The 26,307-nt window shown below is 46.4% G+C and overlaps 2 protein-coding genes across 3 annotated transcripts in view; both read left to right on the top strand.

Moving 5' to 3' along the window:
* Positions 1–1,070: 1,070 nt before the first annotated feature.
* ero1a (endoplasmic reticulum oxidoreductase 1 alpha) lies at positions 1,071–13,795 on the top strand. 2 transcript variants are annotated; one of them, XM_056413327.1, is made up of 14 exons: positions 1,071–1,287; positions 1,896–2,015; positions 2,077–2,160; positions 2,243–2,278; positions 2,373–2,437; positions 2,643–2,716; positions 2,974–3,094; positions 3,290–3,333; positions 3,412–3,504; positions 5,272–5,518; positions 5,624–5,693; positions 8,503–8,589; positions 8,714–8,850; positions 8,944–13,795. In XM_056413327.1, the coding sequence occupies exons 1-14, from the start codon at positions 1,216–1,218 to the stop codon at positions 8,999–9,001; spliced, it is 1,308 nt and encodes a 435-aa protein (XP_056269302.1). In that variant the 5' UTR covers positions 1,071–1,215; the 3' UTR covers positions 9,002–13,795. The 2 variants fall into 2 exon arrangements, with proteins under 2 accessions (XP_056269302.1, XP_056269301.1); XM_056413326.1 differs by having other exon boundaries at positions 1,073–1,287; positions 2,237–2,278.
* Positions 13,796–14,713: 918 nt separating this feature from the next.
* Positions 14,714–26,307, top strand: part of pacsin3 (protein kinase C and casein kinase substrate in neurons 3) — a 29,477-nt gene continuing 17,883 nt past the window's right edge. The window contains exons 1-4 of the mRNA XM_056413324.1: positions 14,714–14,948; positions 21,214–21,314; positions 21,824–21,980; positions 25,870–26,102. Of these exons, the coding sequence (XP_056269299.1) occupies positions 21,261–21,314; positions 21,824–21,980; positions 25,870–26,102 (444 nt within the window). The 5' untranslated portion in view covers positions 14,714–14,948; positions 21,214–21,260. The remainder of the gene's footprint in view (positions 14,949–21,213; positions 21,315–21,823; positions 21,981–25,869; positions 26,103–26,307) is intronic.

Below are 26,307 nucleotides of genomic sequence, written 5' to 3'. Positions count from 1 at the left end.
TCTATTCCGTGAGATTCATACTGAGGTTATTGATCCGCCAGCAGGGTCAATACTTATCAGATTCATCAATATGTGTCTCAGACTGCCCGTTCACTTATATTCTGCTAATGTCATTAATACTAAGAAATATATAAATAAACTAAATGTATATATTAATATATATGTAGTTTATATTTTTATATATATAATAATCATTTATTTTATATAGCGCTTCTCAAGGCACCCGAAGTCACTTTACAGAGTACAGAGTCCGGTAGTCATACACGCACACAGTCATACCGGTGGTGGTAAGCTACATCAGTAGCCACAGCTGCCCTGGGGCAGACTGACGGAAGCGTGGCAGCCAATCAGCGCCTACGGCCCCTCCGACCACCACCAACATTCATTCACATCCATATGAACCGGGGTGAGGCTGCGGTGCATGTCTTTATGATGGTGGGGGAAGCCGGAGTACCCGGAGGAAACCCACGCAGACACGAGGAGAACATGCAAACTCCACACAGAAAGGACCTGGGACGACCGGGATTCGAACCCAGGGCCTTCTTGCTGTGAGGCGACAGTGCTACCCACTGAGCCACCGTGCTATATAGTTTGAAGAACATTTTGATCCTCAGGTTTTAAAAATCATTTCACTAACATTGTTTACACTTTAACATTTTAAGTCTTGATGCTTTTTGTAAACAAAGTTATATATATAATATATTTTATATAATTTATATATAGTATAATATATATTATATAATATATATATTATATATATTATATTAATTATATATATATATATATATTAAAATGTTAGAAAAACAACTTTCACCAAAACCTTTAAACCATACTGAAGTACTAATACCACACAAAGTACTGCATTCAAACCATACTGAAGTCTATCAATTAGTCCTGCAGCGCCCCCGTGTGGCTGACGGTGGCATGACGCCACAGGCGTCGGCCACGTGAAACTGACCTGCACTCAGAACACTTAAATATATAAAGAATACTTTCATTGTCTCCATGAGAACAACCATGTCCTATTACAGTCATAACTCATCGATAATTCGCGGGTGTTATCACGACGTCTACGTGACTCAGAGCACACCTGAGGTCCGGCACGTCGCTCACGTCGCGGTTGGACACGTGACGTGACGTCACCGCTGGAGTCGTCCCGGCAGCGCGGAGGCTCCTCGTCTCATTGGAGTCTTCTGCTCTGAGACGGAGGTCGTGATGAAGCTGCTGCTGCTCCTCCTCCTCCTCCTCCAGGTGCCCGGATGTGCGGACAGCAGGTGCTTCTGTCAGGTGAGCGACCCCCCCCCCCCCGTTAATAAAGTACATGTTCTGTGCTCAGATTTGCGGTACTTTACTTGAGTATTTATATTGTGTTCTTCATACTTCTACTTCATCTCTGATGTACATATGTGTTCTTTGTTTTACTCTACTACAGTATAATCATTAAAGTACAGAAGTATTATAATATATATATATTTATGTACATATATGTATATATATAATTATAGATTTATAAAATAGGATCAATGAGTTCATGTTTAACTTTAGGAAAGTAGCTTTAAATGCCAAAAAAACTTTTCTTTTAATTAAGTTGATAAATTGCTGAATTAATGTAAAACTACTTGAGTTAAATGTTACATTAATTTATTGCCTGATGTTACTGGAGTCCGTAGTTCCTGTTCCACGTGTCCTGAACCAAAGGTCTAGGACTGCCCAGGTGGGACAGGAAGTAGGTCTTGTTAAGATCAGACCCGGTTCCCCGGGACAGGAAGTAGGTCTTGGTAAGATCAGACCCGGTTCCCCGGGACAGGAAGTAGGTCTTGGTAAGATCAGACCCGGTTCCCCGGGACAGGAAGTAGGTCTTGGTAAGATCAGACCCGGTTCCCCGTCCTCCTCAGGTCACCGGAGACCTGGACGACTGCTCCTGTGACGTGGAAACTATCGACGGCTTCAACAACGACAGACTGCTCCCCAAACTACAAGCCCTCCTGGAGGAGGACTACTTCAGGTTCTACAAGGTGAGGACCACACACACACACACACTGAGCACTGGGCACTGAGCACTGGGGTGGTCTGCAGGTGAACCTGAACAAGGTGTGTCCGTTCTGGGGGGTCAGCAGTCAGTGTGGGCTGAAGGACTGCGCTGTGAAGACCTGCTCACCTGTGAGTTCACCTGAAACACTCTCCTGTGGTCACATGACTCACTCTCCTGTGGTCACATGACTCACTCTGCTCTCAGAACCAGGTTCCAGAGGGGATCAGATCCTCCTCCCAGGAGCAGGTGAGTCCAGTTCAGGAGTCCAGTTCAGGTTCATCAGAATAATTGGTCGTATTAAGTATTTTAAGAAAGTAAACGAGGAAACTTGTTTGTTCAGTTTTCTGCAGACGTAAACGAGTGTGAGCAGACGGAGAATCTGGGATCTGTGGATGATTCTTTAAGGTGAGTCCAGGTCCTGTAAGATCACTGTGCAGACATTAAACCAGGACCAGGACCAGGACCAGGACCGAGAGGTTTTCTAAAGGGACTCTGGTGGAACACTACCACTTTAGTCCACAGGGGGCGACATAATCAACAGGAAATAAAGGTTCCTCGTAAAGCTTTGATCTCCCCTCTGACCTCTGGTCATCTCTGTTTTCTGCTCCAGTGACGAGACCAGAGAGGTTCTGCTGGACTGGAGCGAACACGACGACGGGGAGCAGAGCTTCTGCGTGGAGGACGGTATCCAGATGTTTGTGTTTCTGACCGAGGATCAACATACTAGCTCATGAGTTTTAAATATGTGTGAAAATAATTCAGACATATTTTGGTGAAGATGAAATGAAGTTTAAGGAGCTTAATGTTAAGAATGTGAAACTTTTAGGAAAACACTGAGAACTGTTTTGAAACATAATTTTAGGACACAATTGATCCCAAAGCACATCAAATGTAATGCAGTGATGCAACGGTGATTATTATTAAGTCTGGCCGTTTCCCAGACGACGAGTCTCCGGACTCCCAGTACGTGGACCTGCTGCTGAACCTGGAGCGCTTCACGGGCTACAGAGGCCCGGAGGCCTGGAGGGTCTGGACCAGCGTCTACGAGGAGAACTGCTTCAAGTAAAGACCAGAGGGTCCTCGTCACGACTCGGTCTCTAGAGTCCAGTCTCCTTCATCACATTCACATGACGGTCTGGAGAACACATCGTCAGGAGGTTCTCACACGGGAAGGCTTCCTCCACCAGGACCCTCGTCTCTGGGGTCAAAGCCCTCATCGCTCTGATACACACCTCCACCTCTCTTGTTTCCCTCCAGGCCGCCCGGCGTGAAGCGGAAGCTCTTCTACAGCTGGCTGCAAGGTGAGCGGACCTCCACCCGCACGAGGAAAGGTGTGTTGGTTCTGGTTGTCACTGTGTGTGTGTGTGTGTGTGTGTCAGGTCAGTGTGTGGAGAAGAGGGCGTTCTACCGGCTCATCTCTGGCCTCCACGCCAGCATCAGCATCCACCTGAGCGCCCGGTACCTCCTGGAGGGTGAGACGCAAAGAAACACAGCATCATGTGTTACTATAATAATATTTATATGTTAATATAATAACATAATAACTTAGCATTCATATATTAATATAATAAGATCATAATAACTTAGCATTCATATATTAATATAATAAGATCATAATAACTTAGCATTCATATATTAACATAATAACATGCTGTATTTACGTCTGGAGCCTCAACCAGAACCAGGCTAGCTGTTTCCTACCGTTTCCAGTCTTTGTGCTAAGCTAAGCTAACCAGGCATTTGAGAGCTATCAAATCTCACTCTGGGCTGAAAATGTTAAACTTTATTAACTTCAGCTGTGTAGTTGTTGTTGTTGTTGTTTACTCCCATCATCCCCCTCTCGGATTTATTTTTCATTAGATGTTTAAGAAACAAATACAAACACGCGTGAACAGGCACGTGCACAGGTAGACCCCTAGTGGTGCTCAAGCTCCTCCCCTTTTGCCCTGGATGAGAAAAGTGCCCTTTTTGCTGGAGACAAATTTTTTTCATTCTTCAGTATTTAAGAATAAAAGTTACTCTCTCTGTCATAAACTCCCCACAAATGTGTTTTGATATCCGACGCGACATTTATTTGAGTTCTTGTGAGAACTTCGCCCAGACATGCTCCGCGGCGCTCACGAGCCCCCTCCCCCTCCTCCCGCCGCGCCCCTCCCTCCTCCACTTAGTCACTAGTGCTCGCGCAGTGCTCCTCGCGCCACCAAACGGGTGCGCCTCCTTCTCCTCTGACCCGCAGCTTCAGACACACAGGTCATGACGGTGTTTGGTGATAAATCAACCACAACATTACGCTGCTGAAAACATGACGTCACAACTGGTCCGACGTTTCCTCAAAAAATGAACAAACAAAAACTCACGAAATCCGTGATTTCAAAGCCTTGCAGCTGTTTACTGACGTCATGTTTAATGAAGAGAGAGAGAGAGAGAGAGAGAGCATCTTCTTTGTATTGTATAAATGCCGTTTAGACAATTTCGAAAGTATTTTGAAAGTATGTTTATAAATGTCACGAGAATTCACAGCTAGAAAATAGCAGCTAGACTATTCTAACAATGCTATAGCTCTCGGTGTCATGCTATCCTTGTGCCTCATTGTTTTATGTGTTATCTCTTTGTTTGGTCTGTTCCAGTCTTACAACGATCAATCTTGTAGAACACGGAAAACACGGCTCAGCTAAAATAAATTTAAATTTCCAGTAAAGTAACAACACAAGTAATTCAAACTATAGTTTCTAGTCTTCATCACTTTCAATAACACATTTTCGCTGCTTCACTTATCAATATTGCTCATTTTGAAAATGAGGTCAGAGGGCAATACGGATCCATATCAGACCGGCGAGGAGGGCAATACGTGGCTGGCATGACGACCCATTAGCCAATCAGAACGCTTGTACTGTTGTTGCCATATAATAATTCATCTTTATTCATAAGGAAAATGTAAGCTAGCGGTCTGATGCTGCCAGAGGAAATGCATGTCGAGGATGTATTGCATCATCCGTGTATTGCTGCTTATGCTTCAACTCTGTCAGAATTTTTTTTTGGCATTGGGTGCCCTTTTTTTGGGTTTGAGCACCTGCCCCCCAAAATGTCTGTGCACGTGCCTGTGCGTGAACAATAAAATGAAATAAGAATACATCAAAAGTTACGATAGTGTAACCCCAGTTCTATGAGCAGAGGCTCCGCCCTGGACTCTATGGCCAGTAGAGGGCGGAGCCTGTGTGAGCTTCCTGTCCATCCTCCAGACCGCTGGTTTCAGAAGCGTTGGGGTCACAACGTGTCTGAGTTCCGGCGGCGCTTCGACTCGGAGCTGACGGGCGGCGAGGGCGCCGCGAGGCTCCGAAGCCTCTACTTCCTGTTCCTGGTGGAGCTGCGGGCGCTCGCCAAGGCGCTGCCCTTCTTCCAGCGCCCGGAGGTCCGGCTGTTCACCGGCCGCCCGGAGGAAGACCGCAGGCTCAAGGGGATGCTGCTGCACGTCCTGCAGCTGGCCCGGTCAGTCTGAGGACCGGGACCGGGACCGGTACCGGGACCAGGTCACAGACACAACACAGGTCTGCTTTATTTATTATTACTTTATTTATCTCGCTCTCGTTCCAGATCTTTCCCTCTTCACTTTGACGAGACGTCTCTGTTCACCGGAGATGAAAAGGAGGCGGGGCAACTGAAGGTCAGCCGCCATTTAACAAAGAGTAGAATAAAGAGTAGAATGAGAGTAGAATAAAGAGTAGAATAAGAGTAGAATGAGGGTAGAATAAAGAGTAGAATGAGGGTAGAATAAAGAGTACAATGAGAGTAGAATGAGAGTAGAGTAAAGAGTAGAATGAGAGTAGAATGAGAGTAGAGTAAAGAGTAGAATGAGAGTAGAATAAGAGTAGAATGAGAGTAGAATAAAGAGTAGAATGAGAGTAGAATAAAGAGTAGAGTAAGAGTAGAATAAAGAGTAGAATGAGAGTAGAATAAAGAGTAGAATGAGAGTAGAGTAAGAGTAGAATAAAGAGTAGAATGGGAGTAGAATAAAGAGTAGAATAAAGAGTAGAATGGGAGTAGAATAAAGAGTAGAATAAAGAGTAGAATGAGAGTAGAATAAAGAGTAGAATGAGAGTAGAGTAAGAGTAGAATGAGAGTAGAATGAGAGTAGAATGAGAGTAGAGTAAAGAGTAGAATGAGAGTAGAATAAGAGTAGAATGAGAGTAGAAAGAGTAGAATAAAGAGTAGAATGAGAGTAGAATAAAGAGTAGAGTAAGAGTAGAATAAAGAGTAGAATGAGAGTAGAATAAAGAGTAGAATGGGAGTAGAATAAAGAGTAGAATAAAGAGTAGAATGAGAGTAGAATGAGAGTAGAGTAAGAGTAGAATGAGAGTAGAGTAAAGAGTAGAATGAGAGTAGAATAAGAGTAGAATGAGAGTAGAATAAAGAGTAGAATGAGTAGAGTAAGAGTAGAATGAGAGTAGAGTAAAGAGTAGAATGAGAGTAGAATAAGAGTAGAATGAGAGTAGAATAAAGAGTAGAATGAGAGTAGAGTAAGAGTAGAATAAAGAGTAGAATGGGAGTAGAATAAAGAGTAGAATGAGAGTAGAATAAAGAGTAGAATGAGAGTAGAGTAAGAGTAGAATGAGAGTAGAGTAAAGAGTAGAATGAGAGTAGAATGAGAGTAGAGTAAAGAGTAGAATGAGAGTAGAATGAGAGTAGAAAGAGTAGAATAAAGAGTAGAATGAGAGTAGAATAAAGAGTAGAGTAAGAGTAGAATAAAGAGTAGAATGAGAGTAGAATAAAGAGTAGAATGAGAGTAGAGTAAGAGTAGAATAAAGAGTAGAATGGGAGTAGAATAAAGAGTAGAATGAGAGTAGAATGAGAGTAGAGTAAGAGTAGAATGAGAGTAGAATGAGAGTAGAATAAGAGTAGAATGAGAGTAGAATAAAGAGTAGAATGAGAGTAGAGTAAGAGTAGAATGAGAGTAGAGTAAAGAGTAGAATGAGAGTAGAATAAGAGTAGAATGAGTAGAATAAGAGTAGAATGAGTAGAATAAGAGTAGAGTAAAGAGTAGAATAAAGAGTAGAATGAGAGTAGAATAAGAGTAGAATGAGAGTAGAATAAGAGTAGAATGAGAGTAGAATAAAGAGTAGAATGAGAGTATAATAAAGAGTAGAATGAGAGTAGAGTAAGAGTAGAATGAGAGTAGAGTAAAGAGTAGAATGAGAGTAGAATAAGAGTAGAATGAGAGTAGAATAAAGAGTAGAATGAGAGTAGAATAAAGAGTAGAATAAGAGTAGAATGAGAGTAGAATAAAGAGTAGAATAAGAGTAGAATGAGTAGAATAAGAGTAGAATGAGAGTAGAATAAGAGTAGAATGAGAGTAGAGTAAAGAGTAGAATGAGAGTAGAATAAGAGTAGAATGAGAGTAGAATAAGAGTAGAATAAGAGTAGAGTAAAGAGTAGAATAAAGAGTAGAATGAGAGTAGAATAAGAGTAGAATAAGAGTAGAATGAGAGTAGAATAAGAGTAGAGTAAAGAGTAGAATGAGAGTAGAATGAGAGTAGAATAAGAGTAGAGTAAAGAGTAGAATGAGAGTAGAATAAAGAGTAGAATAAGAGTAGAGTAAAGAGTAGAATGAGAGTAGAATAAGAGTAGAGTAAAGAGTAGAATGAGAGTAGAATAAGAGTAGAATGAGAGTAGAATAAGAGTAGAATGAGAGTAGAATGAGAGTAGAATGAGAGTAGAATGAGAGTAGAATAAAGAGTAGAATGAGAGTAGAATAAAGAGTAGAATGAGAGTATAATAAAGAGTAGAATAAGAGTAGAATGAGAGTAGAGTAAAGAGTAGAATGAGAGTAGAGTAAAGAGTAGAATGAGAGTAGAGTAAAGAGTAGAATGAGAGTAGAATAAGTAGAGTAAAGAGTAGAATGAGAGTAGAATAAGAGTAGAATGAGAGTAGAGTAAAGAGTAGAATGAGAGTAGAGTAAAGAGTAGAATGAGAGTAGAGTAAAGAGTAGAATGAGAGTAGAATGAGTAGAGTAAAGAGTAGAATGAGAGTAGAATAAGTAGAGTAAAGAGTAGAATAAGAGTAGAATGAGAGTAGAATGAGAGTAGAATGAGAGTAGAGTAAAGAGTAGAATGAGAGTAGAATGAGTAGAGTAAAGAGTAGAATGAGAGTAGACTAAGTAGAGTAAAGAGTAGAATGAGAGTAGAATAAGAGTAGAATGAGAGTAGAATAAGAGTAGAATAAGAGTAGAGTAAAGAGTAGAATAAGAGTAGAATGAGAGTAGATCAAGGTACTTTTAGGCCACTGAAGTTACCTGATGAGCTTCAATTTGACTTTGGGTTTATTTTTCCAAGCAGGAAGTATAAAAAGGGGGAGGGGCCACACCGAGAATGGGTTTTACAGACTTGTAACTTTAGTGTGACTCTGGCGCCCCCTGTGGACTAAAGTGAGCACTCGCCTCCCTCCCTCCTTCCCTCCCTCCTTCCCTCCCTCCTCAGGAGGACGTGAGACTAGCCTTCCTCAACATCTCCAGGGTCATGGACTGTGTGGACTGCTTCAAGTGTCGGCTGTGGGGGAAGCTGCAGGTCAGTGGCTCCGATGACATCACAGACCTCTTGACCTACTGACCTATTGACCTATTGATCCATCCAAGGATGCAGCGAGTCTTCCCGGCCTAACCTCCTCCGTCGTGATGTTCCTTGTCTCCAGACTCAAGGTTTGGGAACCTCGCTGAAGATTTTGTTTTCCGAGCGTCAGATTGAGGCTCCGCCCCTTTCCAGCGGCCAGAGGCCTCGTTTCCACCTGAGCCGCCAGGAGATCGTCTCTCTGCTCAACGCCTTTGGGAGGTGAGTCTGTTAGGGACTATATACATAGATGTATACTTTATATATTAATATACATGATATATAATATGTGTGTGACCTCACATCGTCCTGCAGGGTTTCCACGAGCATCCGAGAGCTGAAGAACTTCAGATCTCTGTTGGCTGAGGAGTGAAGACCTGAAGAGAGACCCGCCTCGGTTCTACTGGGAGGGACCTGGACCGGTCTCAGGGTAGTCCTGGTCCTCTACAGACCTCAGTTTAGTTCTGGTCCTCTACAGACCTCCATCAGAAAACAGACCCTCAGAGAGAAGGTGGTCTGGTTCGAGTTCTCCTAATCGGAGCCACCGGGTCGGATTCTGGAGAAACCAGATGACGTCATGCAGGTTCCCCAGAACCTCCTTCAGCTCACACTAGACAGACCCAGATCCAGTTTCTAGAACCAACACTACCACTTTAGTTCACAGGGGGCGCCAGAACCATCACAAGAGGAAAGTTCCTCGTAGTAACTTTAAGTAAAAGAAGCACTATTACAGTGTAAAAATACTCTAATAAAATAAAAGTCCAGCTTTCAAAATCGTAATCACGGACAAAAATATTGGCAGCAAATTATACTTGAAGTATTAATCATGAAATAATTATTTGATTATAATTATTTAATAATATGTTTATCATTTTTAAGTTGCAGCTGGTAAAGGTGGAGCTCATTTTAATGACATATATATATATATAGTGTGTGTTTAAAACATTATATTGTATTCGCTGATTATAATTTGTATTCATTTAATTGTAAAAGTAATCTAAGTAATCAAACAATGAAGTACAAGTATAAAGTACAACATGTAAAGTGAATGTAAAGTCCTCACCGTGTCTTAAAGGTGCAGAGTGCAGTGAGTGGCGCCATCTAGTGGTGAAGCTGCAGATCTCAACCAACAGAAACTTCTCCCGTGTGCCGACGCTACGATTCTTATTTTATGGTATAAACTAAAGAAAATATAAATACTAACTTATTGATGTTATATTCCACTTCTGCTAATCCACAAAGGCTACACACTGCTCCTTTAAATGAGGTACTTGTACACACTGAGTTTATTTTTCTGGGAAGAATTAAGACCCTTTTTTAAAATCAGAAGTAAATTAGTAGTTTTGACATACACTTGTGGTAATACTTTATCTTCACTACTACATTAATATGTGAGTTGTAATAATAATTAAAGCTGCAAGCAGCGATGAACGGGTCCTCTATCCTGCTTCGCACGTCGGGGGTGCCGGCTGGACGCCGGCCCCCTCGGCCGAGAACGCATGCACGCCGATCGTGCGTTTTACCGTTTGTCACGCGACACTGATTTTACTTTGCTAGTCGGTGGCGCTTTGACTCTGAATGAAAAAAAGGCTTGTTGATATCCTCAGGCCGTGAATTCTATGAAGCATGAGAAGTTTGGAGCAGATTCGAGCGAGTCCAGGGTTGCCAGCAGGGGGCACGTTGACAATTTGAACATATACATGCATCATGTGTATCCACGTGAAGTCTAGACCTTGTCATGTAAATTACATGTGAATGTGATGCTTTTTATGCTGATTTGCTTTGGCCACTCAGTGGCGCTATGACTTGAATTAGCATAGGGATCTCTTTGGGTTTAAGCTCTAGGAGGAGTTAACTGTTTAACAACTGCCCAAAACGTGAACAAATAATGCAAATAGGCATATATTGAGGGATTGATTGTAGCGCCCCCTAATGTTCAAATATTCTGAAAAAATTATGGGATGTTAGGACATCTCATATGGACATAGTCTAGCATTTTGGTGGGGACAGTTCAAGTAATTTGGAAGTTAGGACCCTTTATATATCAGGCCACACCCTTTAGATGTTCATTGGCCCATATCCTCTGAACGCAATGAGATATTAACGATCGCTTAAAGATTGCTGATGTCATTGATCCATTATTGAACCACAACAAGTTGTGTATAAATCGGACTCAGCGTTTAGTAGTAGTTGGAAAGAATTTGTTTTTTACAAAATTCAAAATGGCGGAAAATCCAAGTGGGCAGAGCTTATGGTCACCACAGTATTTTTTGTAGAGCAGGTCCAAGCGGACATGTATGCTGAATTTCAAGGCAATTGGTCCTTGTAAGCAAATAATGTGGACATTTTAAAAAACAATAAAGTCTAGGGGGCGCTATCGAGCCATATAGGTAGTTTAGAGCATGGTCCCAAGAGACTTTTCTTTCCGTATACATGTGGTACATATGCTTACTAAGTTTTATACATGTAGGTCAAACGTAGCACTGGGGCTGCGGGAATTAATATTTGTAGGTGGCGCTATAGAGCCAAATTACCATTTTGAAGCATTGAAATGATATCGGGTAACTACATCTTTGACTTTAATTGTGTGTGCTAAGTTTAGTTACGTTTCGAGCATGTTTAGTGCCTCCAAAGCCCCTTCGTTGTTTGATGCAAAGAATGGGTTGCCACGGCAACAGTGTTAGACGAAACATCAAATGCTTTGTCTTCTGGCATCATGAAACTAAAACCTTCATGTGGAACAAATTTGATGTTGATCTGATTTACCTTCTAAGAGAAGGAAGCCAAAGTATAAACGATTTTTGTTCCCGTTACCAGTAGGTGGCGCTACCACTAAAATAAAAAAATTAGACTGCACATGTCTTCAGGCCTGGAGTGTCATCACACGAGGAGTTTAGAACGGATCTGATGAGGTGTAGTCGAGTTACATCAGTTTATTCGTTCACGGCGAAGGATCAATGTTTGCCGATGGAGAGATTCGCCGCAGTTCAACGTGTCGCTACGAGCTTCACAGGGAAGCATCATCAAGGTCTTAGGTCTATTCTGGTATATTATGAGAGGGATCTGGATAATCTGTGAGAAGGGTATAAAAGTATCAAAAAGGTAACTTCCTGTTGCCATTAGGTGGCGCTAAGACCATAATAAAAAATTAGCATATGGATCTCTTCAGGGTCAGTATGTCATGACGTATGAGAAATATGGCGCAGATTACACAATGTATGGCCGAGTTACATCAACGTACATTTTCATGGCGAATGGCGTTTCTTTGCCGGTCCGGCAAACGCACATAGTTTAATATTTTTTAAATCCTTCGATGATTTTTTAAGACAAAGGTCTCAAGAACATACTGCCCAAGTTTGGAATGAATCGGGTTTAAGCTCTAGGAGGAGTTAACGGTTTTAAAACCCCTAAAAACATGAAAAAAGGCCAAAAAGGCATATTTTGAGGGATTGATTGTAGCGCCCCCTAATTTTCAAATATTATGAAAAAATCAAGGTAGGTTAAGGGTGTCCTTGTGGACATAGGCTACTAATTTGGCGAAGATATACCAAGTGATTTGGAAGTAAGGTGTCTTTATATAATAGGCCACACCCCTTGCATGTTCATTGGTCCATATCTTCTGAACGCAATAAAATATCGACAATTCCTGAAAATAATTCCTTTAAATTGAACCAATAATGAACCTCAGAAATTTTGGTAGGAATCGGAAAAAGCGTTTTGAAAAAAAGTGCACAAAAACAGTTTTTTACAAAATTCAAAATGGCGGAAAATCTAAGTAGGCGCATTTGATGGCCACCATGAACTTATTTGTAGAGCAGGTCCAGGTGAACCTGTATACCAAATTTCAAGTCAATCGGTCATTGTTGAAAAAAAGTATTAGCTTTCTACCTCAAGGGGGCGCTAGAGACATTTTTTTATAAACAAATACGAAAACTAAAAAATCATAAATTTTTCACGAGTTCTGATATGCGTGTGAAATTTCACTTGGGTGCGGTCTGAGGTGTGCGGCCAGTCGAGGTTTCCGTGGAGAGAAAAATAATAACTCTTAGAAAAACAATCGAGCGTATTCACGTGACGTCAGAATCTCAATCGCGCCATCTTGGGGTCCCACTTATTAAATGTCAGAAGAAGTTGACCTGGCTATCGTGTCCGCTGTTTGATTATGCGAGAGCCCAGCAACCTCATGTCCTTCTGCATTACCAAAGAAAGACTTCAGCGGTTGGAATTGAATATTTGCAACGTTTTTTACCTGATTTTACTCGCTCAACACTTTGTGGTTAATTCGCTAGTTACCCCTAGTGACCAGCACATAGCCCGGTCACATTCCTGTAAAACAGTTTTCATTTCCGCTATGGACCATGGGACATTAACAACTATTTCTGCGTTATACTTGTTGTGGAAATACCACAAATATCGGAACATCAAGCGCCCCGTGTCTGGGTTCATATATGATCCGTAGTCGCACAGCTCCGCCTCCAGGACGAGTGTCTGGATGAAGCCGCTTCCAGCTCATTCAGGACCAGCAGTGACTGTTTGGCTGGCCGTGCTGATGCTGTTCCCATGGAGACAGTGTTTTATTTTACCTTGAAATGAATCACAGAGTAAAGGCAGACATCGCCCGACGGAGTTGCCATGTGCATGGCTTCCTCCCAAGTTTCCATCCACAGTTCCTTTTGCGCAAGTGAAAGACATTGATTTTCGCTCGGCGAAAAAAGCAAAAAGAGATTATTGACGAGAGTGTGTCAATGGAAACGTGCCCACAACCCGATGTATCAACAGTATAATCCTAACGCTCATACGCCGAGTGAAGCCGAAGTAGATGCATGACAAGTTGAAGTAATAGCCTGTCTTGTTGAGCTGATAAACAAATATTCTGAATCATTAGTCCCACATCCAACAATGAGGCACAGTAATCACAAGGCACGCCGCTTTGAACTGAAATCGTGTCTCCTTCAGGATATAATGGTCATTTCTAAGGGAAGAGCGGCATACAAACAAGCAAAACAATGCCGTGGAGGGACCCCAACATGGCCGCCAGAGTTTGTTGTGGTCACGTGAGTGAATACGCTCTATAGGTTCCTCTACGACGAAGTCGTAGTAGAGGACCCTAATAAGACGAGACCGAAGACTGTTGTCATGTTTCTAGTAAATAAAATATGTGACGGCACAGTGTTGTTGTGGTTACGTACGTGTCCTGAAGGGGGCGCCGTTTGTAAAGGAAACACGTTTACGTGTGTGTGTGTGTGTGTGTGTGTGCGCGTGCGTGTGTGTCTCAGAGAGAGTTCACCCAGTTACATAAGTGGGTCTGGGTTAATGGTACCTTCAGGGACACCTCAAGAATTCAAACTTCCAGGTTTATCTGGTTTGTTTGAAATTTATTCAAGATTATTAAACTTTTTCTTTTTTTAAATCACTCATAAAATGTCTTAAAAATTAGAGAAAACTGTGAGAAGAGAACACAAACATTTACTTAACAGTTTTGACTGCCGATGCACACAAATACCTAAATGATGTTTTACTCTATATTAATATTATATATATATATATATATATATATAGAAACACATATATGGAAACATTGATCATGTAGATAATTTATCTCAATTTAGTGGCAATGAAAATAATATTTTATCGAATATATCCATTATTGATAATAATGTACTAAAGGTACATTATACCATTTTATTTTTATTAATTCAATTTACCAGCTATAACTATAATAAATAGACACACTGGCTGGTCAAAATAAATTTATATGTTTTTAATTGATTATTTATAACATAATTTCATAATTTTCAGGCTCAATTGTAAAATAAATTGACATTTTAATCCCCACAATTAACTATAATGTATTATTTCTTTAACAATTTCATATATTCACATTTGTTTGAGACCCCTCAGCCGTGAGCACTGACTTGTTTACCGTGAGGGATCCTGCGGTAGCGGTTTTCCCGACGGTCCGTGAAGGCAGCGCCGCCCCGCAGACAGTTGAAGGGTTAACCTGTAATGGGATGAACGAGGATTGTGTTGAGCGGCGTCTGATTACACGGAGACGCCTCTCGGCAGCGGAGGTCGGTGGTGGAACACACACACACACACACACACACGCGAGGACACACGCACGCGCACACAAACCGTTCTCCAACCGCACGCAGAACTCCCGCTTCACGTTCACGTTGCTCTTCACCAGAGAACCGGAGCACCGACCCACGAGGAGCAGACGGGACTGGACAAGATGTCGCGCCTCGCGCAGCTTTAGTGGAAGACTCGCGGCTGTTTGTCACGTGGACCCGCGCGAGGAGAGTCTGATCCTCCAGCAGGTAAGAGAGCTCACCTGTTCAGAGACCTGCTGTCTGCACATGACACTCAGCGGGCATCCCGCTTCAATCATGGGTGTGCGCGTGTGAGTAAATATATATATATATATATATATATATGTATATACATATATATTTGTATTTTTCTTAATATATATATGACTCAAATATATTTATATATATGCATATATATCTTTTAAAATATATATTTATAAATATATATATGTATTTTAAATCTATATATATATAATTTTTAAACGTGAATATATATATGTATTTTAAATACTTTTAAAAAATGTGTATACATTAAAATATATATCTATATTTAATATATATTCATTAAAAAAAGACATATTCATATTTTTTATATATATTTACCTTCGCATTGAAAATGCCGGAAGGTTATGTTTTGATCGCCGTGTATTTATTTATTTATTTATATTTATTTATTTATTTATTTGTATGCGTGTTATTCGCAAATCTCAAAAAGTATTGAACCGAATCGCATGAAATTTGGTGGGATGATTGTTTATTATCCGGGGACCAGTTGATTAGATTTTGGGATCGATCGGGTCAAAGGTCAAAGGTCATGAACAGGTCAAAATCTTTCGCAGAACTCAAAAAGTATTGAACCGAATCGCATGAAATTTGGTGGGATGATTGTTTATTATCCGGGGACCAGTTGATTAGATTTTGGGATCGATTGGGTCAAAGGTCAAAGGTCATGAACAGGTCAAAATCTTTCGCAGAACTAAAAAAGTATTGAACCGAATCGCATGAAATTTGGTGGGATGATTGTTTATTATCCGGGGACCAGTTGATTAGATTTTGGGATCGATCGGGTCAAAGGTCAAAGGTCATGAACAGGTCAAAATCTTTCGCAGAACTCAAAAAGTATTGAACCGAATCGCATGAAATTTGGTGGGATGATTGTTTATTATCCGGGGACCAGTTGTTTAGATTTTGGGATCGATCGGGTCAAAGGTCAAGGTCAAAGGTCATGAACAGGTCAAAATGTTCTTGAATCGCATGAAATTTGGTGGGATGATTGGTTATTATCCGGGGACCATTTGATTAGATTTTGGGATCAATCGGGTCAAAGGTCAAGGTCAAGGTCATGGAAAGGTCAAACTCTTTTTTTACCATAGCACGATACATTTTGTCCAATTGGCATGCAACTAATGCCAAAATGTTCATAATTCAATGCCCAATCTTGTGATATGCGAAGGTATGCGCTCTACCGAGTGCCCATTCTAGTTATGAATTATTATAATGAGTTACTATAATGAAACATGAGTTATTATAATGAAACATGAGTTATTATAATGAGTTATTATCATGAGTTATTATTATGAAATATGAGTTGATATAATTATATTAGTAGCATTATATAAAGTCTGTCACAAATGTAAAAAGTAGCGAGTAACGGTTACCTTGAAAAATGTTAAATAAATATGAGTTGTTTAGTAAAAAGTATATTTGTATACATTTGTGTAATATTCCCTCAAACAGGTACTCAAGTATAGTACTTTTAAGGAGCTGTACTTGTAAACGTTGTCCACTACTGGGTGTATTAGTCATCATAGAAGTATCTAGTGTCAGTTAGTGGAGAGAAAAGTACAATATTAGTATAAAGTAATGGGAAATGTACCTCAAAAAGTACCTCAAAAAAATCCACAAGTAGAAACTAAACATATGAAGTATTAAAGTATTTGTAACTTTGTCACTGTTGTGGACATGAGCTTTATGATAGTCAACAGATGATAAACTGCTGGTGGTAAAAGAACTTTAAATATACACACACACACAAACACATATAAAACTAGAATGGGCACTCGGTAGAGCGCATACCTTCGCATATCACAAGATTGGGCATTGAATTATGAACATTTTGGCATTAGTTGCATGCCAATTGGACAAAAATGTATCGTGCTATGGTAAAAAAAGAGTTTGACCTTTCCATGACCTTGACCTTTGACCCGATCGATCCCAAAATCTAGTCAACTGGTCCCCGGATAATAAACAATCATCCCACCAAATTTCATGCGATTCGGTTCAATAGTTTTTTAGTTCTGCGAAAGATTTTGACCTGTTCATGACCTTTGACCTTTGACCCGATCGATCCCAAAATCTAATCAACTGGTCCCCGGATAATAAACAATCATCCCACCAAATTTCATGCGATTCGGTTCAATACTTTTTGAGATTTGCGAATAACACGCATACAAATAAATAAATAAATAAATACACGGCGATCAAAACATAACCTTCCGGCATTTTCAATGCGAAGGTAATAACTCATGTGTGAGTCATGCAGTCTATAGCAGCGTCATAAAGGGGGCGGGGCTTCCAGGCTGAAACCTCAAATCCTGCCAAGCCAGTTGTGATTCGTGGAACACGCCCGCCAGTCCGTGGGCTCCAGTTGGCTCGTGGCCGTCGGAGGAGGGCTAAGGGTCACGTGATGTTTACAGGTCACATGACCACACGGCGTGTTCTGCTCCCGCCCGTCAGCCAGAAGGTTCATGACCTCATTAAAAGAGACAAAAGACAAACGACATTCATACGACTGATGTAATGAAGCATTTAATACGTATAAAAACAAAATGGATCAGAAGGAATTTCTGATTTTGAATAATAATACATATACACACTGATCCGCACACACACATCTTCACATAGCAACACACACACATCTTCACATAGACACACACACACATCTTCACATAGACACACACACACTCACATAGACACACACACTCACATAGACACACACACTCACATAGACACACACACTCACATAGACACACACACATCTTCACATAGACACACACACACATCTTCACATAGACACACACACACATCTTCACATAGACACACACACACACATCTTCACATAGACACACACACACATCTTCACATAGACACACACACACATCTTCACATAGACACACACACACACACATTATATACTTGTTCTGGAAGAGTTGAGCCATTAAGCCGACTGCCAGCAGGCACAGAGAAAGAAATGTTATGATAAGTATATGATATATATATCATATATCTTAGATCTATGATATATCTATTAGAGATATATATATTATATATATATATGATATATATATCTATTAGATATATATACATATATATATCATATATATGATATATATCTATATCTAATAGATATATATATGATATATAATATATGATATTGTTATGCGTTTGATGTCCTGTCGTTTGTGGAGTTCCTCATCAAGTATAAAGCAGACATCGTGGTTATTTCTTCCATGTTGGAGATGATAACTGTTTCCACGGAGATAAGCCACGCCCCCTCGACAGCGCCAATGGGTTTGATGAATGAAGCGCTGATAGTCTGGAGCCTCGGGCGAGCGGGGTGAACCTCCCTCAGTTAGATGATTATGGTCTGGAAGTCCTCGTCCCTCTGACGGCTGACCTGGGAGCAGCTCCACGTGCTTCTGCAGTATTTGATGCTTGTTGTTGTTGTTGTTGCACTCGTTGTGTGCGTTCTGAGTAAAGTGGGTGGGGCTCCGGCTTTAAACCAATCAGATTTATTATTTTATTTCTTCGTCTGATTTTGTTTTTATTTAGACACGATTCAATTGTACAGGTGACTCATCTTCACGAGGTATTTGAAGGCACCGTCTGTGGTCAACCACAGAAGAAAAGTCGTTTGTAGTCAATGGACTAATATCTCATAGCACCTCCTTCCCAACCCACTGCCCATGGAGGTATATTTAGAGGTGACCTCCTGGTCCTCTGACCTCCTGCTCCTCCTGGACCCGTCTACTAGTGCTGACCCGTCTACTAGTACTGACCCATCTACTAGTGCTGACCCATCTACTAGTGCTGACCCATCTACTAGTACTGACCCGTCTACTAGTGCTGACCCGTCTACTAGTGCTGACCCATCTACTAGTACTGACCCATCTACTAGTACTGACCCATCTACTAGTACTGACCCGTCTACTAGTGCTGATGAAGAGGGAACGTGACGATGACGTCATTGTTTGATGAAGACATTGGACTCTGACTCTGAGGCCTTTTGGAGAGTTTACATTACGTACAAAAAGCGCTGAGTCATCACTCTGAGATGTATTCGAGGAACGTGGGAAACGTTGGCGTCGCCGAGCGGCTCGCTGGGGAACACCAAAGACTTTATTGATTTGATTGATATTGCGCCTGAAACATCTCCAGCAGCTACACGGATAATACCAGCGCAAGCAGCCCAACATACCGCACACACACACACACACACACACACACACACACACACACACACACACACACACACACACACACACACACACACACACACACACACGTGTCAGATAAAGGAGCAGTAATTAGCGATCCCTGGCGAAGTCAGTTTTCTCATTCTCACTCGTGTTCCAGCACGCTGGTGGAAGATTGCATACTTACCACTCACTTGTGACACACACACACACACACACACACACACACACACACACACACACACAGAGAGAGCGTACCTTCACCTTGGCTATACAGTCTTCAGTGTGACGGGATCAGCTGTCTGAGAGATGTGATGTTGTGCGTTGGCTTAATCTTGAACGCCACTTGTCTCCTCGGACACACACACATAAACACACACACACATAAACACACACACACATAAACACACACACACACACACACACACCCCCCTACAGGTCCTAATTAGACCTGATCTCTTGTCTGGAGGCTCAGCCTGCATGCAGCACATCAGCCTCACAGTCGCTCCCTGCAGAGCTCACCAAGGCTACTGGACCAGTGAGCTCCCAGTGCATCGACCGGCGCTCACTACGGAGCAACCAGTCCTCCTCCACCCAGTAGACTCCTCACGGAGGAGTAGACCTCCTCCACCCAGTAGACTCCTCACGGAGGAGTAGACCTCCTCCACCCAGTAGACTCCTCACGGAGGAGTAGACCTCCACCCAGTAGACTCCTCACGGAGGAGTAGACCTCCTCCACCCAGTAGACTCCTCACGGAGGAGTAGACCTCCACCCAGTAGACTCCTCACGGAGGAGTAGACCTCCTCCACCCAGTAGACTCCTCACGGAGGAGTAGACCTCCACCCAGTAGACTCCTCACGGAGGAGTAGACCTCCACCCAGTAGACTCCTCACGGAGGAGTAGACCTCCTCCACCCAGTAGACCTCCTCCACCCAGTAGACTCCTCACGGAGGAGTAGACCTCCTCCACCCAGTAGACCTCCTCCACCCAGTAGACCTCCTCACGGAGGAGTAGACCTCCTCCACCCAGTAGACCTCCTCACGGAGGAGTAGACCTCCTCCACCCAGTAGACTCCTCACGGAGGAGGCACGCTGTGGCCCTTTAAATGACAGCTGTCCTCACATCGTTGACATGTTGGAGACGTTCTGGAACTCCTCCCTTCAGGAGGTCCTGAGTATCGGGGGGGTTTGACCGTGGCCCCGCCCCCTTCAGGAGGTCCTGAGTATCGGGGGGGTTTGACCGTTGCCCCGCCCCCTTCAGGAGGTCCTGAGTATCGGGGGGGTTTGACCGTGGCCCCGCCCCCTTCAGGAGGTCCTGAGTATCGAGGGGGTTTGACCGTGGCCCCGCCCCCTTCAGGAGGTCCTGAGTATCGGGGGGGTTTGACCGTGGCCCCGCCCCCTTCAGGAGGTCCTGAGTATCGAGGGGGTTTGACCGTGGCCCCGCCCCCTTCAGGAGGTCCTGAGTATCGGGGGGGTTTGACCGTGGCCCCGCCCCCTTCAGGAGGTCCTGAGTATCAGGGGGTTTGACCGTGGCCCCGCCCCCTTCAGGAGGTCCTGAGTATCGGGGGGGTTTGACCGTGGCCCCGCCCCCTTCAGGAGGTCCTGAGTATCGGGGGGGTTTGACCGTGGCCCCGCCCCCTTCAGGAGGTCCTGAGTATCGAGGGGGTTTGACCGTGGCCCCGCCCCCTTCAGGAGGTCCTGAGTATCGGGGGGGTTTGACCGTGGCCCCGCCCCCTTCAGGAGGTCCTGAGTATCAGGGGGTTTGACCGTGGCCCCGCCCCCTTCAGGAGGTCCTGAGTATCGAGGGGGTTTGACCGTGGCCCCGCCCCCTTCAGGAGGTCCTGAGTATCGGGGGGGTTTGACCGTGGCCCCGCCCCCTTCAGGAGGTCCTGAGTATCGGGGGGTTTCTCCGTTCCCTCCTTCGTGTCAGGACCAGGTCATGTGACCTCCATGGTCCGGTCCTGTTGGTCAATAACTTATTGGTGATATCGGTGTTGCATCATGATTTCTCTGTGCAGTTTCTCCTGCAGCCGCCATCATTCCGTGCTGCAAGGCCGACCCCAACATGACCTCCAGCGGAGACCTCCGTGACCCGGGGAGCTGCGACAGCTTCTGGGAGGTACACACACACACACACACACACACTTCATCATCACATTAAGAGGAGGAGTTATTGTATTATTATTATCAAACCGGATGAGAATAGTATTAAATATAACTCTTAATATATATATATATATATATATATTCTACTCTGGAAAGTAGAGAATCCTCAGCTTGATGAGGCTGGAGGTTGTTTAGATAGACACACACACTCACACACACACACACACTCACACACACACACACACACACACACACACACACACACACACACATGTACACACACACACACACACACTCACTCACACACTCATAATGAGTCCCCGCTGACTGACATGTGGAAACTCAACAAACCTTCCACCGTGGGCCCTCTCTCTCTTTTCATGCGTTCTCTATTCTCGTCTCCGTACATCATCGCCGTCTCCCGGACATCCGAGGGGGCGTGGCGAGCGGCGCGGCACGCCGTCGGCCTCGGTTCCGCCTCGCCGCGTTTCACCGTGTCCGTTTGTTTGGGTTCCCCCGCAGCCGGGGAACTACAGGAGGACGGTGAAGAGGATCGACGACGGCCACCGGCTGTGCAGCGACGTGGTCGGCTGCTTCCAGGAGAGGGCCAAGATCGAGAAGAGCTACGCCCTGCAGCTGAGGGGCTGGGCCCAGAGGTGGAGGGGCGCAGTGGAGAAGGGTGAGCTGCAGTCCCTCTGCTGACCCCCAGGGGGGGCTCCTCTGGTTGTATAGAAATCTATGCTTCACGTGTTAAAGCTGCATTCTCTCTCCTGACCACCAGGGGGCTCCTCTGGTTGTATAGAAGTCTATGCTTCACGTGTTAAAGCTGCATTCTCTCTCCTGACCACCAGGGGGCTCCTCTGGTTGTATAGAAGTCTATGCTTCACGTGTTAAAGCTGCATTCTCTCTCCTGACCCCCAGGGGGGGCTCCTCTGGTTGTATAGAAATCTATGCTTCACGTGTTAAAGCTGCATTCTCTCTCCTGACCACCAGGGGAGACTCCTCTGGTTGTATAGAAGTCTATGCTTCACGTGTTAAAGCTGCATTCTCTCTCCTGACCCCCAGGGGGGGCTCCTCTGGTTGTATAGAAGTCTATGCTTCACGTGTTAAAGCTGCATTCTCTCTCCTGACCACCAGGGGGCTCCTCTGGTTGTATAGAAGTCTATGCTTCATGTGTTAAAGCTGCATTCTCTCTCCTGACCTCGAGGGGGCTCCCCTGGTTGTATAGAAGTCTATGCTTCATGTGTTAAGCTGCATTCTCTCTCCGGACCACCAGGGGGCTCCTCTGGTTGTATAGAAGTCTATGCTTCACGTGTTAAAGCTGCATTCTCTCTCCTGACCACCAGGGGGCTCCTCTGGTTGTATAGAAGTCTATGCTTCATGTGTTAAACTAAAGGGCAGGGGATTCTTTAGGGGCGGGGCTAAAACGTGATTGACAGGTCTCTACCTGTACGCCATCTCGTCTCACCTCCAAATTTGATCACCTCCTGCCTGACCTCCGCCTGACCTCCCGTCTGACCTCCGTCTCACCTCCCGTCTCACCTCCCCTGACCTCCGTCACCTCCCGTCTGACCTCCCGTCTGACCTCCCGTCTGACCTCCCGTCTCACCTTCCGTCTGACCTCCCGTCTGACCTCCCGTCTGACCTCCCGTCTGACCTCCCGTCTGACCTCCCGTCTCACCTCCCGTCTCACCTCCCGTCTCACCTCCCGTCTCACCTTCCGTCTGACCTCCCGTCTGACCTCCCGTCTGACCTCCGTCTCACCTCCCGTCTGACCTCCTCTGCCTCCCTCACCTCCCGTCTCACCTCCCGTCCTGACCTCCCGTCTCACCTCCCGTCTCACCTCCCGTCTCACCTCCCGTCTCACCTCCCGTCTCACCTCCCGTCTCACCTTCCGTCTGACCTCCCGTCTCACCTCCCGTCTCACCTCCCGTCTGACCTCCCGTCTCACCTCCCCTCTCCCCTCCCCTCTGACCTCCCGTCCTCACCTCCCGTCCTGACCTCCCGTCTGACCTCCATTAGCGTCTGACCTCCGTCTGACCTCCCGTCTGACCTCCCGTCTGACCTCCCGTCTCACCTCCCGTCTGACCTCCCGTCTGACCTCCCGTCTCACCTCCCGTCTGACCTCCCGTCTCACCTCCCGTCTCACCCTCCGCCTGACCTCCCGTCTGACCTCCCGCCTGACCTCCCGTCTGACCTCCCGTCTGACCTCCGTCTCACCTCCCGTCTCACCTCCCGTCTGACCTCCCGTCTGACCTCCCGTCTGACCTCCCGTCCTGACCTCCCGTCTGACCTCCCTGACCTCCCGTCTGACCTCCCGTCTGACCTCCCGTCTGACCTCCCGTCTGACCTCCCGCCTCACCTCCCGTCTGACCTCCCGTCACCCCTCCCGCCTGACCTCCCGTCTGACCTCCCGTCTCACCTCCCGTCTGACCTCCCGTCTGACCTCCCGTCTGACCTCCCGTCTGACCTCCCGTCTCACCTCCCGTCTGACCTCCCGTCTGACCTCCCGTCTGACCTCCCGTCTCACCTCCCGTCTGACCTCCCGTCTGACCTCCCGTCTGACCTCCCGTCTCACCTCCCGTCTGACCTCCCGTCTCACCTCCCGTCTCACCTCCCGTCTGACCTCCCGTCTGACCTCCCGTCTCACCTCCCGTCTCACCTCCCGTCTGACCTCCCGTCTCACCTCCCGTCTGACCTCCCGTCTGACCTCCCGTCTCACCTCCCGCTCACCTCCTGTCTGACCTCCGTCTCACCTCCCGCCTGACCTCCTGCCTGACCTCCCGTCTCACCTCCGTCTCACCTCCTGTCTCACCTCCGTCTCACCTCCCGTCTCACCTCCCGTCTGACCTCCCGTCTCACCTCCGTCTCACCTCCCGTCTCACCTCCCGTCCTGACCTCCGTCTCACCTCCCGCCTGACCTCCCGTCCTCACCTCCCGTCTCACCTCCCGTCTCACCTCCCGTCCTCACCTCCTCACCTCACCTCCCGTCTCACCTCCCGTCTCACCTCCCGTCTCACCTCCCGTCTGACCTCCCGTCTGACCTCCCGTCTCACCTCCCGTCTCACCTCCCGTCTCACCTCCCGTCTGACCTCCCTTCTCACCTCCCGTCTGACCTCCCGTCTCACCTCCCGTCTCACCTCCCGTCTCACCTCCCGTCTGACCTCCCTTCTCACCTCCCGTCTGACCTCCCGTCTCACCTCCCGTCTCACCTCCCATCTGACCTCCCGTCTCACCTCCCGTCTCACCTCACCTCCTGACCTCCCGCCTGACCTCCCGTCTCACCTCCCGTCTGACCTCCCGTCTCACCTCCCGTCTGACCTCCCGTCTGACCTCCCGTCTCCTCACCTCCCGCCTGACCTCCGTCTGACCCTTGTCTGACCTCCGTCTGACCCTCGTCTGACCTCCGTCTGACCTCCGTCTGACCCTCGTCTGACCTCCGTCTGACCTCCGTCTGACCCTCGTCTGACCCTCGTCTGACCTCCGTCTGACCTCCGTCTGACCCTCGTCTGACCCTCGTCTGACCTCCGTCTGACCTCCGTCTGACCTCCCGTCTCACCTCCCGTCTCACCTCCCGTCTCACCTCCCGTCTCACCTCCCGTCTCACCTCCCGTCTCACCTCCCGTCTCACCTCCCGTCTGACCTCCCGTCTCACCTCCCGTCTGACCTCCCGTCTGACCTCCCGTCTCACCTCCCGTCTGACCTCCCGTCTCACCTCCCGTCTCACCTCCCGTCTGACCTCCCGTCTCACCTCCCGTCTGACCTCCCGTCTGACCTCCCGTCTCACCTCCCGTCTCACCTCCCGTCTCACCTCCCGTCTCACCTCCCGTCTGACCTCCCGTCTCACCTCCCGTCTGACCTCCCGTCTGACCTCCCGTCTGACCTCCCGTCTGACCTCCCGTCTGACCTCCCGTCTCACCTCCCGTCTGACCTCCCGTCTGACCTCCCGTCTGACCTCCCGTCTGACCTCCCGTCTCACCTCCCGTCTGACCTCCCGTCTCACCTCCCGTCTCACCTCCCGTCTGACCTCCCGTCTCACCTCCCGTCTGACCTCCCGTCTGACCTCCCGTCTCACCTCCCGTCTGACCTCCCGTCTGACCTCCCGTCTCACCTCCCATCTGACCTCCCGTCTCACCTCCCGTCTCACCTCCCGTCTGACCTCCCGTCTCACCTCCAGTCTGACCTCCCGTCTGACCTCCCGTCTGACCTCCCGTCTCACCTCCCGTCTGACCTCCCGTCTCACCTCCCGTCTCACCTCCCGTCTCACCTCCCGTCTGACCTCCCGTCTGACCTCCCGTCTGACCTCCCGTCTGACCTCCCGTCTGACCTCCCGTCTGACCTCCCGTCTCACCTCCCGTCTGACCTCCCGTCTGACCTCCCTTCTCACCTCCCGTCTCACCTCCCGTCTCACCTCCCGTCTGACCTCCCGTCTCACCTCCCGTCTGACCTCCCGTCTCACCTCCCGTCTGACCTCCCGTCTCACCTCCCGTCTGACCTCCCGTCTGACCTCCCGTCTCACCTCCCGTCTCACCTCCCGTCTGACCTCCCTTCTCACCTCGCGTTCTCAGGTCCTCAGTACGGGACTCTGGAGAAGGCGTGGCACGCCTTCATGCAGGCGGCCGACCGCCTCAGCGAGATGCACCTGGAGCTGCGTGAGCGGCTGGCGGGCGAGGACAGCGACACGGTGCGCGCCTGGCAGAAAGACGCCTTCCACAAGCAGCTGATGGGCTTCAAGGAAACGCGGGACGCCGACGACGGCTTCCGCAAGGCCCAGAAGCCCTGGGTCCGCAAGCTGAAGGAGGTGACCTCAAAGGGAGCCTGAACGCACCGCGCCACCTTCATGCAGGTGCACTAAATACCTGGTGTGTGTGTGTGTGTGTGTGTGTGTGTGTGTGTGTGTGTGTGTGTGTGTGTGTGTGTGTGTGTGTGTGTGTGTGTGTGTGTGTGTGTGTGTGTGTGTGTGTGTGTGTGTGTGTGTGTGTGTGTGTGTGTGTGTGTGTGTGTGT

This window comes from Pseudoliparis swirei, chromosome 4, assembly GCF_029220125.1.
Source record: "Pseudoliparis swirei isolate HS2019 ecotype Mariana Trench chromosome 4, NWPU_hadal_v1, whole genome shotgun sequence".
Classification (NCBI taxonomy): domain Eukaryota; kingdom Metazoa; phylum Chordata; class Actinopteri; order Perciformes; family Liparidae; genus Pseudoliparis; species Pseudoliparis swirei.
The sequence above is the reverse complement of the archived record's forward strand: the minus strand, read 5'-3'. Positions and strand labels throughout refer to the sequence as shown.